Source organism: Opisthocomus hoazin, chromosome 2 (assembly GCF_030867145.1).
Source record: "Opisthocomus hoazin isolate bOpiHoa1 chromosome 2, bOpiHoa1.hap1, whole genome shotgun sequence".
In the NCBI taxonomy this organism is placed as follows: Eukaryota; Metazoa; Chordata; class Aves; order Opisthocomiformes; family Opisthocomidae; genus Opisthocomus; species Opisthocomus hoazin.
The window spans coordinates 92015898-92030673 of record NC_134415.1 but is presented as its reverse complement, the minus strand read 5'-3'; the positions used below and the strand labels follow the sequence as shown (position 1 = coordinate 92030673).

Genomic DNA, 14776 nt, shown 5'->3' with positions numbered 1-14776 from the left:
CCCCTTTATACACAGACACACTCAGACTATGAAATACTGCTTGTTTTAAAGCCTGGTGTCTGCTTGCACCTGTACCTTGCTGTTCTGCACAAAATCTGTTTGCTGACATTGAATACCCAAGCTGCACACCTGCAGCAGCCCACAAGGCTGAGGGCACCGAGCTGCCCACTCCCCAGGGTCACTCCGCACCTGTACTGCTCCATCGCCCACCTCCTCCCTCAATTATAGACAACCTGCAGCCCAAAGAACATACCATCCATCCCCCAACACCACCCTCGATTGCATCCATCCCAGGCCACTTCTCTTTCCCCTCCTTAGAGCAGTACAATCCCTGTTCCCACACCGGCAGCCTCTTACCAGGCCTGGGTGGGCAAAAGGACAGACAAGGAGTATGGGAAGGAGCAACCTGTCATTCCTCCTACCCTGTGTGAGAGAGATCCCACCAGTCTCTGCATAGTTATCATCGACAACCACCAACCTGTCTCCAAGTACCGGTTTAACTCTGGAAGATTGACTCATCTTTCCCTCTCATCAGAGATCACGGTTCCTTGGATCTTTGCATCTTTACAGTAGTTTCATGTAGCACGTGCCTTCAATGTACCTGCTGTTGCGCTTAGTGGGATGAAATCTCTGCATTCAGAGTGGGCTGGTGCTTTTGCAAGATCTTAAAAAAAGATGGTTACTTCAGGTATTTATGATCTTGAGGAAAACAAACAAATCTCTTCTAAACTACATTTCAAGAATATGGGTCAAACTTCACCATGTTGAACCACAAACATATGGATGTCGGTGCTCTACAGTGCTGTTGCAGGGCAGACATTCATCAGACCCTTCGCAGGTTCCCCTAGGCTGTAAGAGAGGAGGTTTTTCTCGCCTTAGTCCTCAAAGTGGATGTCACACCCATAAACGTTTCTTCACTTGCCTCAGCTTCTGCTTCTGCTCTACCACCTCTGCTAACTCCCAAAGGCAACTATTCTTACACTTATCATTGCATTCAGAGATGTCTTGGGCAACAGAAGAAGCATCAGGCCTTTGCTACCCACATCATTTACAGACTTTAATTAAGAGAAAGGGAAGAGGTGGTGAAGCTTTAAGAACCAAGATCTGGAACAAAACAAATGGCAGCGCTGTCTGCTTTAAAATATGTATAGCCTCTCTCCTTCTGTAATCCCACCTCTAAAATTCTTATTTGGTCCCCTCATTACCACTCAGTGTCTGCCACTTCCCACACTGCTCACAGCACTAGCAATACACAACATGGAGAAAAAAAGATTTTCTCTTTTAACAAAACTTCTGGTATATTTCATGTTCTAGAAGAGCTGGAGCACTAACAGGGTGTAGCGTCTTTGTGTCACTGCCACTACTTCTACCACAGGAAGCTTCAGTTGGCTTTTCTAGGCATTAAGAGTTATCACGACTTTTTTTCCCCATGCAGAATAAGTTGCCTGAGCACACAGCTCTCGTTCTGGGGTGAGAGACAGGGAAGGAGGGGCAGGAGCAAAGGTTCATGCCAAAAAGAGAAAACGATGTCAGCTGTGGCTACTGGGCATTTCATGAACTAGATGTTATCACCCACCAGTAAGCAGCACCACATATTACCAAAGGCTCAAATGCATCTACCAAGCAAATCATCCCCTCCTCCCCCACAGCTACAGTTTTTGCTCTAGGGTTGGGTTTTAAGACAAGTCTCTAGCCTTTGCAGTTGCCTTACTAAATCTTAAGAATGGAAGTTTGGGTAGCAGCCTGATTTCACAACCAGCCTGAAGTGGTAAGGCGGTCCTTAGGATCTTAGAAGACAGCAACAAGCTGGTTCTTACCATCCAGGCTTTCACCTGGGGAAACACCAGCATCAATCCAGAAGCCCTCAACTCAAGCTACAGTACATTTTGAAAGGCATATGTTATAAAATACAGCTAAAAAAAATATCATATAAAGCCAATCAAAATGAATGACAGCTGAATGGGGAAGAGGAATAGGAGACACTGCTAACCCCAAACACTGAAAAGCCTGAGTCAATTCTGAGCAACAGCTGGGATTTTCTGGGCAAACCTCTACAGTAAGATGAGTTCACTTATATACCAGGTATTTACCTTGTAAATACATGTATAGATATGTATTACTCCAGGTATTTATCACTTCTTAAGGCATTCAAGGCTTAAGGGGCAGACACAAAAGTCTCATGTGGTCACAGGTGCCAGCTTCTAAAGAAACTAGCATATAGAACAGCAAGAGCTTGGGTAAGGGACATATTGGCTGCCTGAAGCCTGTCCTCCCCTCATGAAAAATGCAGGGGAAGGAGACAGTTTCTTCCTCCCACAGATGGGAACCCTCCTCCCCACCCACTCTTCTCTCTAGCTTGTATTCAGAGTGGTTAGTCATAGCAGGACACAGATGCGTTCACGCCTGGATGGTGCAAACCAGACGATAACAAGAACATGTTCTTGTCTGCAGGCCAGGAAACCACCACTTGTTTTGCTTGCAAGTCAGAATTTATTACTCCTTTGTGATGGGAAGAAGAATCACTTTTGTTTAGCCTTTCTCAGCGTACTGGGGAAATACGCTGGGTTTACTTCCCGCAGTGCACAAGCTTCTTGCTCATCCACCAAGTCTGCTTTCTGTACAGGCTTCTGTTTCCTCACAGGATATCAAATGCCCCACACGCTGCAGGCTTGCACAGAGCTGCTGGCCATGAGATCTATAGAAGACTGACAGGAACAAGGACCAGGCACTGGGGACACAGATGAAGCTCATGCAGAAAGGCAATTCCTGCATGGCAGGGGCATGCACCTGGCAAAGAACAAGCCCTAACGCTGAGATTTGGCCCCTTGAAACACGTAACACTGCAAACATTCACTTGCAATTCACTAAGCAGTAGTTCATCATCTTAATTTGAATGAGACTTAATTTCGAAGGGGGAAGGGGATATTGCCCAGCTCACTAGGGATGAGCCTAGGCTTGGAGTGCCAAGGCCAGGGGTGAGATTGACAGCCCAGCTCAAGTGTGTTTACACCAATGCACGTAGTATGGCCAATAAACAGGAGGAGCTGGAAGCCATTATACAGCAGGACGGCTACGACTTGGTCGCCATCACAGAAACGTGGTGGGACAACTCGCATGACTGGCATGCTGTCATAGATGGCTACAGACTCTTTAGGAAAGACAGGTCAACAAGGAGAGGTGGGGGAGTTGCTCTATATGTGAGGGAGCAACTGGAATGCATTGAGCTTGGCCTGGGGGCAAGTGAAGAAGGAGTTGAAAGCTTGTGGGTTAGAATTAAGGGACAGGCTCACACGGGTGACATTACGGTGGGTGTATACTACAGGCCACCTGACCAGGAGGAGGAGGTTGATGAAGCCTTCTACAGGCAGCTGCAAGCAGCCTCACAGTCACAGGCTCTGGTTCTCATGGGGGGACTTCAACCACCCTGACATCAGCTGGGAAGACCATACAGCTAGGCAGGCGCAATCCAGGAGGTTCCTACAGAGCATCGATGATAACTTTCTGATGCAAGTGGTGGAGGAACCAACAAGGAAAGGCGCTCTGCTGGACCTTGTATTAACAAACAAGGAGGGACTGGTGGAGGACGTGAAGGTTGGAGGTAGACTCGGCTGCAGTGACCATGAAATGGTCGAGTTCAGGATCCTGCATGGAGGAAGCAGGGCGATAAGCAGGATCAAAACCCTGGACCTCAGGAGGGCTGACTTTGCCCTCTTCAAGGAGCTACTGGGAGGAATCCCGTGGGCCAGGGCTCTCGAAGGCAGGGGGGTCCATGAGTGCTGGTCGCTTTTTAAACAACACTTCTTCCATGCACAGGAGCAATGCATCCCCCTGAGAAAGAAATTTAGCAAAGGAGGCAGGAGACCTGCATGGTTAAACAAGGAGCTTCTAGCGGAGATCAGGCAGAAGAGAAAGGTGCATGGCATGTGGAAAGAGGGACAGGCCACTTGGGAAGAGTACAGAAACATAGTGAGAGCATGCAGGGATGCGACGAGGAAGGCCAAGGCTCACCTGGAATTGAAGCTGGCAAGGGATGTCAAAAACAACAAGAAGGGCTTCTTCAACTACATCAGCAGCAAAAGGAAGGCTAGGGACAACGTGGGGCCGCTGCTGAATGAGGCGGGTGTCCTGGTGACGGAGGATGCGGAGAAGGCAGAGCTACTGAATGCCTTCTTTGCTTCAGTCTTCAGTGCTAAGACTGGCCCTCAGGAATCCCAGGCCCCGGAGGTAAGAGAAGAAGCCTACAGAGAGGATGACTTTCCCTTGGTCGAGGAGGACTGTGTGAGGGATCGCTTAAGCGATCTGGATGTCCACAAATCCATGGGCCCCGACGGAATGCACCCACGAGTGCTGAGGGAGCTGGCGGATGTCATTGCTGAGCCACTCTCCATCATCTTTGAGAGGTCCTGGAGGACTGGAGAGGTGCCCGAGGACTGGAGAAAGGCTAATGTCACTCCAATCTTCAAAAAGGGCAAGAAGGAGGACCCAGGGAACTACAGGCCGGTCAGCCTCACCTCCATCCCGGGAAAGGTGATGGAGCAGCTTATCCTGGAGGCCATCATCAAGCAAGTGGAAGAAAAGAAGGTTATCAGGAGTAGTCAGCATGGATTCACCAAGGGGAAATCATGCCTGACCAATCTGATAGCTTTCTATGATGACATGACTGGCTGGGTAGACGAAGGGAGAGCTGTGGATGTTATCTACCTTGACTTCAGCAAGGCTTTCGACACAGTCTCCCATGATATCCTCCTGGGGAAGCTGAGGAAGTGTGGGCTGGATGAGTGGTCGGTGAAGTGGATAGAGAACTGGCTGAATGGCAGAACTCAGAGGGTTGTCATCAGGGGCGCTGAGTCTAGTTGGAGGCTGGTGACAAGTGGTGTCCCTCAGGGGTCAGTACTGGGCCCAGTCTTGTTTAACTTCTTCATCAACGACCTGGATGAAGAGTTAGAATGTACCCTCAGCAAGTTTGCTGACGACACCAAACTGGGAGGTGTGGTAGATACACCGGAAGGCTGTGCTGCCATTCAGCGTGACCTGGATAGGCTGGAGAGCTGGGCAGAGAGGAACCTGATGAGGTTCAACAAGGGCAAGTGCAGGGTCCTGCACCTGGGGAGGAACAACCTCATGCACCAGTACAGGCTTGGGGTGGACCTGCTGGAGAGCAGCTCTGCGGAGAGGGACCTGGGTGTCCTGGTGGACGACAGGTTAACTATGAGCCAGCAGTGTGCCCTGGCTGCCAAGAAGGCCAATGGGATCCTGGGGTGCATCAAGAAGAGTGTGGCCAGCAGGACAAGGGAGGTTCTCCTTCCCCTCTACACTACCCTGGTGAGGCCTCATCTGGAGTACTGTGTCCAGTTCTGGGCTCCCCAGTTCAAGAAGGATGAAGAGCTACTGGAGAGAGTCCAGCGGAGGGCTACAAGGATGGTGAGGGGACTGGAGCATCTCCACTACGAGGAGAGGTTGAGGGAACTGGGCTTGTTCAGCCTGAAGAAGAGAAGGCTGCGAGGGGACCTTATAAATGCCTACAAATATCTGAAGGGTGGGTGTCAGGAGGATGGGGCCAAGCTCTTTTCAGTGGTGCCCAGTGACAGGACAAGGGGTAATGGGCACAAACTGAGGCACAGGAAGTTCCGTCTGAACATGAGGAGGAACTTCTTCTCTCTGAGGGTGACGGAGCACTGGAACAGGCTGCCCAGGGAGGTTGTGGAGTCTCCTTCTCTGGAGATATTCAAGACCCGCCTGGACAAGGTCCTGTGCAGCCTGCTGTAGGTGACCCTGCTTCGGCGGGGGGGTTGGACTAGATGACCCACAGAGGTCCCTTCCAACCCCTACTATTCTGTGATTCTGTGATTCTGTGATTCTGTGATTCTGAGACACTAATGAGCTGGGCTGAGTATATTTACATGTTTGGTTATGACTGTCCTCTGAAAATGCTGTCCCTCCTTTGAGAAGACATGCACAACACGGTGGTAAGAAGTCAAACGCTCCCTGCATTTGGCTACACGGAGCACACAGGAAGGATGGGCAAAACCATGGTGAGCCATTCTGGGGTGCAGTTACTGACCTTGTTCAGGTCTTCGTGCTCAAACAGTGAGAAAACACAGGGGTTTGCTGAGCCTTACAGATTTCTAATCCAGAACAGCCTGACTCAGCACAGCACTCATCCTAAGGCTGAAACAAAATCAACCTTTCCATAGCCAAACTTGACAGATTCAGAATACCAATGTAGTAGCAAGTAAAAAAACCAAATGAAGAACCAAAGCAATTGCACTCTCATGCTGGTTGCACAACTTGAAAGTGTCTTTGAAATCCAATTCAAGATTCAAACCTTACCAGAGCGTGATCAAGTCATTTCAGTTTTCTTGTTTACGAAGTACTTCAAAGCAGCCCTTGGCATTCAGTACTGCTTCATCACTTCGCTTTGTTACTAAATCGAGGAGGTCTCTAGTTAGTCACCTCACACCAGAAAGGCTACACTATACTAAGCTGTATGAAACATTTTCTCCTCCTTTCATCCTGCCGTAAGACGAACCATAACACAAGCAATTCCTGTAGCATTGTAGCTATACTAGCTCTCAATAAGCTGTTGAACAATACCTCACAGGAAAGAAATCAGGACCAGTGTAACAAACTTTCACAGTTCTAATATTATTCTTGTTTAAGGAGATGAAAAACTTTAATGAAGGCTCCTGAGGTGTTATAGGTCAAAGTAGAGAATTCTCCTCTCCCTCTCCCCGCTTTACTTGTGGCTTTGTGCTCAGTCTGCCTTTGTATGGCTCCTTCCTGTACTGCTTAAAGATCAGAAAAAGTCATCACCATCTGCAGCAGACTCAGCAATCAGTGTCAGAACCTATACACATTTTTCCCCTCTTCAAAGTGTATTCTTTTGCTGAACATCTCAATCATCACGAAACTGGCAACAAGATATTTACTTTGATCAAGGTGTTTATTGCATCTCAGAGGGCACACATGCACTGGGGTTTTTTGTTTTGTTTTTGTTTGGGTTTTTTTTTAAACTGAAATACAAAGAAGAACCGTTTTGAAATTAGCTTTTTATAGAACTTTCCCATTACGGTGTATGTTATCCCCACAGCAAATTGAGATACAACCACTTTTAATGGTACCATACATTGATTAAATAGTTCATTTGAAAGACTTTAGGTGAATACCTTTCCAACCCGATATGCTTTTAGAAAGAACTGCCAAGCCACTTGTAACACTGATCAACAGTGACCTCATTGAAGAGTCAAGATCTTATGCCAAGCCATCAGCAGAAACAGTATGAGAACAAATAAAAATTAAAGAAACACAGTATGTACAGTAAAGGGCACGGATCTCTGGATCAGAATTAAATCTAATCACCAATAGTACAAAAGCTACTCACAGCGCATTCGGGGCAATGGAGAAAACACTAGCCTAAGGCATACACAGGTAAGCACTAAATTAAGAGATGTACATAAGAACTGAACAGAGATGAGTAACATCACTTGTAATGTTTTGACTACAGATATACCCAAGAGTGCTCTCGTATTTGAAATCCCTTAATGCCAGCACAACTATGGTTGCTTTTTCCAACTACACGGAGAGAAACTGACCCTTTACTTATTTTCAGTGCATTTAGCAAGAACTGATAAATATGCCAATTTTAAATGCAAAAACTTAAATAATTAAAATAGATTTTAAAATAAAAACAGCAATAAATATGGTATTCTTTCAGATATGATTTTTCATTCTTGGTAAATCATCGAGAAAGTATTGTTATGGAAGTTTACCTTTACATTACTTTAAATTATCTTAACATATACAGTGCCACAAAAATAAAACATTTTTTCACGACAATTGAGATTTATGTGACTGGAAAAAAAAAAAATGTATTCCACACAATTCCATAAGTATTTTCCTTACTATCTGGTATTATCACACTATGTTTCATAACAGATAAAGGAGAAATTGAGTCCTAGGGGAAATTTTAGGTGTCCTCAAAAAGTTATATACATTGAAACCTTCAAAAACCACAGACATCGTTCCAAATGGCTCACCAAACAACAGCTGCATAATCTGCCCCCGTGGGATAGGTTCAGAAAAGCACTAGAAGGCATCAGAAACATACATCCATTGTTTAAATTGTAAAACACAAATAACCCAAGTACACAAATTTCGAGAGAGTAGGGATAACAGCTAAGGTAGTACACATTCCTAATGTTCACTTTCACAGCTGTGCTACACGTTTCAGGAGGAAGAGAAAGTCTGAGTAAGCGCTGGGTTTGGTACTCGTGGCTCACTTTGAAACTCTGAGCATCCGTTAGTAGACTCCAAACGCATGGTTTTATCATCCAGTCAGAAAAACTGCAGCTGTGAATACAGAAAAGTTTTAGATGAAAACCAGGATAATGAGTTCAATTCGAGAGAGCACCAAATCTGCCCATCATTTCACACCTTAAACGAGTTGTTCTCAGTTTTTAATGAAGCAGCAGTCTTCCCACAGACTGTTAGGAATCTGTCTACTATAAACCCAAGTTGAAAGCAGCAAGTCCCAGCAATGAAGGTGCAACTCCACTCCTGGCCATCTTCACCAAGCACCAGGTACACCTCCCCGAGGCTGGAATTTGGAGAAGTGGAAAAGGGACTGGGCAGTGCCTGCGAAGAGCAGCCTGATCCCATCCACTGCTCCTAACTCCACTGCAGAGGGGGCTTAGAACAAGTCTTAGAATTCAGCTATAGGAAGAAAGCAAAGGGACTTAGGAAGAAGGCTTTAAAGAGGTGTAATGACTGACCTCTCCTCACCTGGCAAATTATTCTAGTCTTAATTATAAAATGCCTACCTTACTTCTGCATTATTATTTTTTAATTGACTGAAGTGTTCAATTCAATCTGATGTTTCTATTTGGCCCTCTTCATATCCTTCTCCAAAACTCTCACAGTAATGTTTTTGCCTTATTTTCCTTTCATTCTGCAGTACTGTTTTCTTTGCTTCTCCATTTTTTCTATTTATTTACTCTTCTGTTCTTCCCCAGTGTTGTTCTACATGACACCGCTCAGAACCTCACGTCTTAGCATTCAGAAAAGCAGTGCCTTGAAAAGTTGTGTGGTGGGGAAGAACATTAGCTGGCAGCAGTTGAGAGACAAACAACTTTCACTTGATGATCAGGACACCTAAGTTATTCATCTTTTGATCCTTTCACATCTATGATAACAAATCTGTTTCCACACCCACAAGATGGGAACAAGCCTCTTCAGCACTACGTTGCCCTCAGTATTTGCCCTGTCATGATTTTGTTTTTTCAGTATTAATTGCAGGAAAAAAAAGCCCACGAACCCTTGGCTTGAATGGAAACAAGGCAAAAATGAAAGTTATAGTACAAAAATATCTTTTCCTGGCAGTCACTTTTGGCTAAAAAAGTAGCTAAAAGTCAAGCTTTCAGGCTAAAATTAAGAGTGTGGACAGAGAATTTAGTTTTCTGTTTAAACCACTACATTCTCAGTGCATGTTTCTATCTATCTTTGCAGCTCCAATTTTATCAGTCATATTCAATCTACGTCTGTGTGCCAGACACATACCACAGCGTAACATGCTTAGGCAGGCAGTCACAGAATACCTTATCATTTACAAGAAATCCTTGATGTTAAGATCCGCTAATGGGTCCTTTGTTGGAGGTTTCTTGGGACTCTGAGTAGCAGGAGTTGGGCTTGGAGAAAGCTAACAACCAGGAAGGCAGAAAAAAAACACAACAGACAAGGATACACAAGCATTAGGTAGATATAGCTGGTTCTCACACAAGCACATTGCAAGCATACAAAGTTCTCCTTTTTCTGCAAGTTCAGTGTGCTGCCATCTTGTTGAAGCATTGTTTAGACTCCATCCTTACTACAGGGTTAACAATGTTTGGCCGGTTTAATGGATAATGCTATAGACACTGCATATTCTAATTAGCACAGCTTCAAATCACTCTCTCCCTGTAAGAGAGAATGGTGTTAGGATCATCAACCCAGGGTTAAGTAATTGTTAGCTGTTAAACACCAAGGTGCAGAATAAGCAGAGTACATGTGGCAGAGTTCATCTGAAAATCCCACCGTCACTGAAGTACAAGTTGTTCTACAGTGGTAACATAAATAAGAGTCTAAAATGTACTGGAGATGTGACTATATTATAGTCTGTCCTCCTCTGGTAGGTATAAAAATCATCAGTTACTCCACAGAAATTGTCAATTTTTCAAGTTCCATGCAACTCTTCTCACTAGGAAGCCAAACGATTCTCCCATCCTGTCCTTACTCCTCCCCATCAGAGTCTTACTCAGAGCACTAGAGGTATTTTATATGTAGCCGTGGCAGCTTGATGATTACCCTTCTCTGAGAAAAAAAATGTGTCTTCTGTAATACTATTCTTGATAATGTAAGTGCAGAGACAGTTTAAGGTGGGAGGAAGAGCAAGACCAAGCAGCTATATATGAAATGCAGAGCTCTAACACCCATAACCTACCTTCTCACTTAGAGCAGTTTCAAGCTGATCCCATTTCTACACAGAAAACCCAGACAAACTTCAACAGGAATGCGGTTCCCTACCTAAAATGTATGACTTGCTACAGGTTGATTGCTTAATGTTTGCAAAAAAGGGTGTCGGCTTGGTTTCAAGTGTTAGAGTCAGATTTTAGAGCTGCAGCATCAACTTCCATCATCCAACCTTTCTGAAAGACAAGATGGACTTCTGACTTAAAGAAGCAAAATGCTACAGCTAAATCATTCCCTGCCTCTCCTCTGGAAGGGCCCTTTCCTTTTCATATTTATTACAAACTGAACTCTACTTTTTTAAAAAAAAATATCCTGCAACAGGTATTAATGGCTTATGTTGCATCACCTAGGGACTACGAGCTAAAAGCTTTGCAACAGAATGGGTACAGAGTGCTGCACTTTCAAACTTACTAGGCTTGAAGTTAAAAAGAAACCTTAGAAACTATGAGAAGCAGCTGACACCACCCCATTCAACAGGAAGGTTGGCATGTCTCCGTTCATTCAACCTACTTCATCATTAATTACTCCATTAGATTTTTTTTCATCATATTAAAGAAAGGACTTATCTCCCTGGCAACCAGTAACTTGTGACACAATGTTTCCTGCTTATTTTTAATTAGTATAGAATTAAGAATAGGTTTGCTTTGGTTTTAGGTGGTCAAACTTGTGTCCCCTTTATGTCTAAATATGTGACTGTCACAAAGTCAGACTAGGTAAATCTAGTTTAAAAACATGACAAATTAAGCAGTGTCACATATTTCCCGCTTACAAAAGAATACAGAGTGACTGAAGATTAAGATTATGCATATGCACTCCTCCACCTTAGTGTAAGTTAGAAGAAAAGCTTCACTCCACAGTATTTAAATTTGCACATTGCTGTGAAAAGCGTGCATCCTGAGCACTCCAGTGTTACCTACACTACAGTAATTCAGACATGAATGAAGTTGTTTTGTGCTGGAAAAGACCTAGCAAGCTACCAGCCTGTAACAGCTAAAGTTGTATTTACTGAGAAACAGCTGTCATCCAAGAACTGGAGACTTTAGCTTGTTCATAAGCAGAAGGCTGGTTTTCCGAGGAATCTCTTGGTGGGCTGAGAGGGAAGATGCTGAGAGCAGCTCCAGTAAATTTTGACAAGCTCTAAACAGAAGAAGAATGCACATCAGCTCCACTTTGAGCTTTACTCAAATATCACCCAAAACTAGATCTTGGATGTTGTTAGCTGTAGGAGACTTTTCAGACCTGTTCCACTGGTCTCACACCAGGGAACTGAAAAAGAAAAAAATCAAGGTGGTTCATGTGATCATTGCAAGTCAGGCAGCTGCTACTGTAAGAAATCTCATTTACAGACCTACAGCTAGAATTGAACTGAAATAACACATACATGCATGCTACTTTTAGAGAAATGGAGAGCAATTAAAACATTCAGCTAGCAGAAACATTTACCTGTACACCAGTGGCAGCTCCAAACGGTGGCCTCATCATAGGCTGCCCGTACATCACTGGCTGCTGTGGCATCATGGGCACGCCTGTGCCTGCTGGGGGCTGGAAATCAACGCACGGTCAGTAGGGTTCCAGGTGAAGAAAGGAGAGCAATGTAACGAAAGAGCCTCACCATCCCAAACGCTGCTCCTGGCTGCGGGACAGGTGGAGTACCTCCTGTGGCAGGAACAGCACTTGCTGGAGGCACAGCTCCTGTCTAAAAAAAATAACGACACCTAATCTCAAAACTACAGTGTTTCAAAGGAGAGTAGAATGAGTTCTTACGCTGATGCTCAGCTTGCTTTTTCATAAGAAAGCAAGGGTGACAGACTCCATTCTCTTCATGAATGGAGCGCATTTACTGAACACAACTCAAAATAGGCCCAAGAAAATACATATTTTCCTCCTCCTTGTACATAGTGTGAGAAGCATCCCAATTTCCTAACTGATAGCCAACACACTATAGCACTTGTTGTAGCACTGTATTTTAGTAAATGGTTAAGCAGATTGTAAAGCTAAGGCAAATAAATGCTATAATTAGTTTCCAATTAGAAAAATAAATAGTATTTTTATGCAGTGAGATTCATTTAAGTTAAAGAATAAGTTCACACACTTAAGCCACAACCACTCCATACTTTACTGAGGAGAATTTAGTTTATCTTCTTATGCTTTTCATCCATATGCTTAACTTGTTATGATTTTCATTCAAATAACACAAAAGAAAAAAAAAGAAAAGGTGATCTTTCACTAGGTTCAGGAAGCCAGAACTGTTAGTTTAGTAGTCTGACTGGATATACAGCCCAACAGCATCTTTGAACAAGGCCACCCCACTTATCTAGCAGAACCTACACATCATCGCTTTTGGTTCCCTTGTCTGTAACTTCGCATATACAGAGTCTCCTTATGGCCTTGAAAGCACCCAAGTCTCTCCTTTTCACAGAAGTATAGACAATTCAAATTATTAACAACTCTGAAGAGAGGCAGGAAGCACTCAGGGAAGGGATTTAAACATGGTAGTAGGATTTTTAGGAACCTCAGTACTACTATCATATGGCCTAAGTATATTGGCACAATTTCTCAAGCTCTTACAGAAGCTGCAGGCCTCCACATCCCTACTGCCTACCTCAAGTCAGTTATATCTTACCGCCCTTGGAGAGCAGCCAGAACACTTTCAGTTCAAAGGACAGTGCATCTCCAGAGGTATGTCAGAATTACTCACCGCACAGTCCACTCCCGTGGATGCTGCATTTAGTGCCCTTGGTTGATCCTTGCTTCCAGAGTAGAATATACCAGTTTCTTAGGAAACTGGAGACAAGTCAATGTAAGCTGTTCTTGATTCATCAATCAGCAAACAGCCTACGGTTTCTGGCTAATAACTATGAACCTCTTTTCCAGTCTGAAAGTTTTCTGGGGAGCATTTCAATTAAAAGGTGTACTATATTAGTAGCACAGCTGTCCCCAAACTAAAACCAACATCTGGACACCCAACTATGGAAAGCAAGGAACAGAAAGACAAAGATGAATGACATCAGACACAGTGATGGAACACATTGTAACTCATAAATCCAGTTAGACAGATGCCAAAAATATGGCCAGAATCTGCTTTTGCCTCAAAGCACTAGGGTCGCTTGAGGGAATGGGCTTTTATGAAATTCTGCTGATTTTAATCCAGAGGGTGGAAGGTCACAAGGAAGGAAAGAAGTGACCAAATCTTAAGTGGTTCTACAGTGACATAAAGGAAAGCTTCATTCTGGTCTCCACATTTATTTTTCCTGCAGATGTGGTTTTCTCCAGCTTCAAAAAATACCTAAGTGCATGATTTTGAAGAAATATACATAGCAACCATGTTTCATGAAATGCTATCAAAACCAGAAAGGCTAGTTACTTATCAGATGGTAAAACTACTATGAGATCAGTCTGATGTTACAGAAGTTAGAAATTTCAGGCAGTACAAGTCATCAGATAGTTCACATCCAAGTAAAGCAAAGACAGTTTGATGCAATTCTTTTCAAGCTTACAGCACAGAAACGATTAATCACTACATATTAAACACATTGCCTGAGAATTGTCTGCTAGACAGTCCAAGAGCCATGTTAGGTAGCTTCTAGCTAGTTTTAAGCCAGTGGTTATAACTGTAGTGCAGGTGAGGTGCTGTTAGTATCTTTGTGTTTAATAAGTAAGTACAATAAGAAATCAAAAAAATTCACTTACACTGTACAGTATTGCCCAGCCTTTCTATTAAGAAAAAAAGTTGACGTTACAACTAATACATTCAATGAATTACCAAGTTCAGGGAATTCTTGTATCTTCTTTAAGGTTAAGGAACAAGCTGGTACTTGCTTAAAGTCACACCAGCATCTGGCTGTAGCAGCAGCGAACTGACCTGGTTCCCCCTTGCTGGTCCTTTCCTTCCCTTTCCAACCCAACTTATTTCAAATGGAGGCTGTTTTATGCCCTGTGCGACTTTGATGAGATGAAGTATGACCCCTCTTCAGATTACTCTTGTAGCTTACTCATGATGAAGTTGCTCTTGTGCCAAATTTAGATTTTTAGTTCAATTCAACCCTCAGTTAGTGCCTTCTGATACATTTTACAGGGCAATCTTAACTTTTCCAACCCACTGCTTCACTCTGCTAAACAAGCTACCCACTTCTAATCTAACACCAGTCACCTGATCAGTGTGAATACTAGGTCGTCTTTTGATCTACTCTATACAGGAAAGCTTGAGAAAAAACTACCTGTTTTCTCTCCTGCTAGTACTTCAGCTTTGGATCAATATCATTGCCTTCTGGGA

The 14776-nt window shown here is 43.8% G+C and overlaps 1 protein-coding gene across 1 annotated transcript in view; it reads right to left on the bottom strand.

Annotated features, from left to right (window-relative positions):
- Positions 1 to 6922: 6922 nt before the first annotated feature.
- SNAP91 (synaptosome associated protein 91) overlaps positions 6923 to 14776 on the bottom strand; it is a 73288-nt gene continuing 65434 nt past the window's right edge. The window contains exons 27-30 of the mRNA XM_075414437.1: positions 12116 to 12199; positions 11947 to 12045; positions 9594 to 9694; positions 6923 to 8349 (exon numbers count right to left, since the gene is read on the bottom strand). Coding sequence (XP_075270552.1) covers positions 9602 to 9694; positions 11947 to 12045; positions 12116 to 12199 — 276 coding nt within the window. The 3' untranslated portion in view covers positions 6923 to 8349; positions 9594 to 9601. The remainder of the gene's footprint in view (positions 8350 to 9593; positions 9695 to 11946; positions 12046 to 12115; positions 12200 to 14776) is intronic.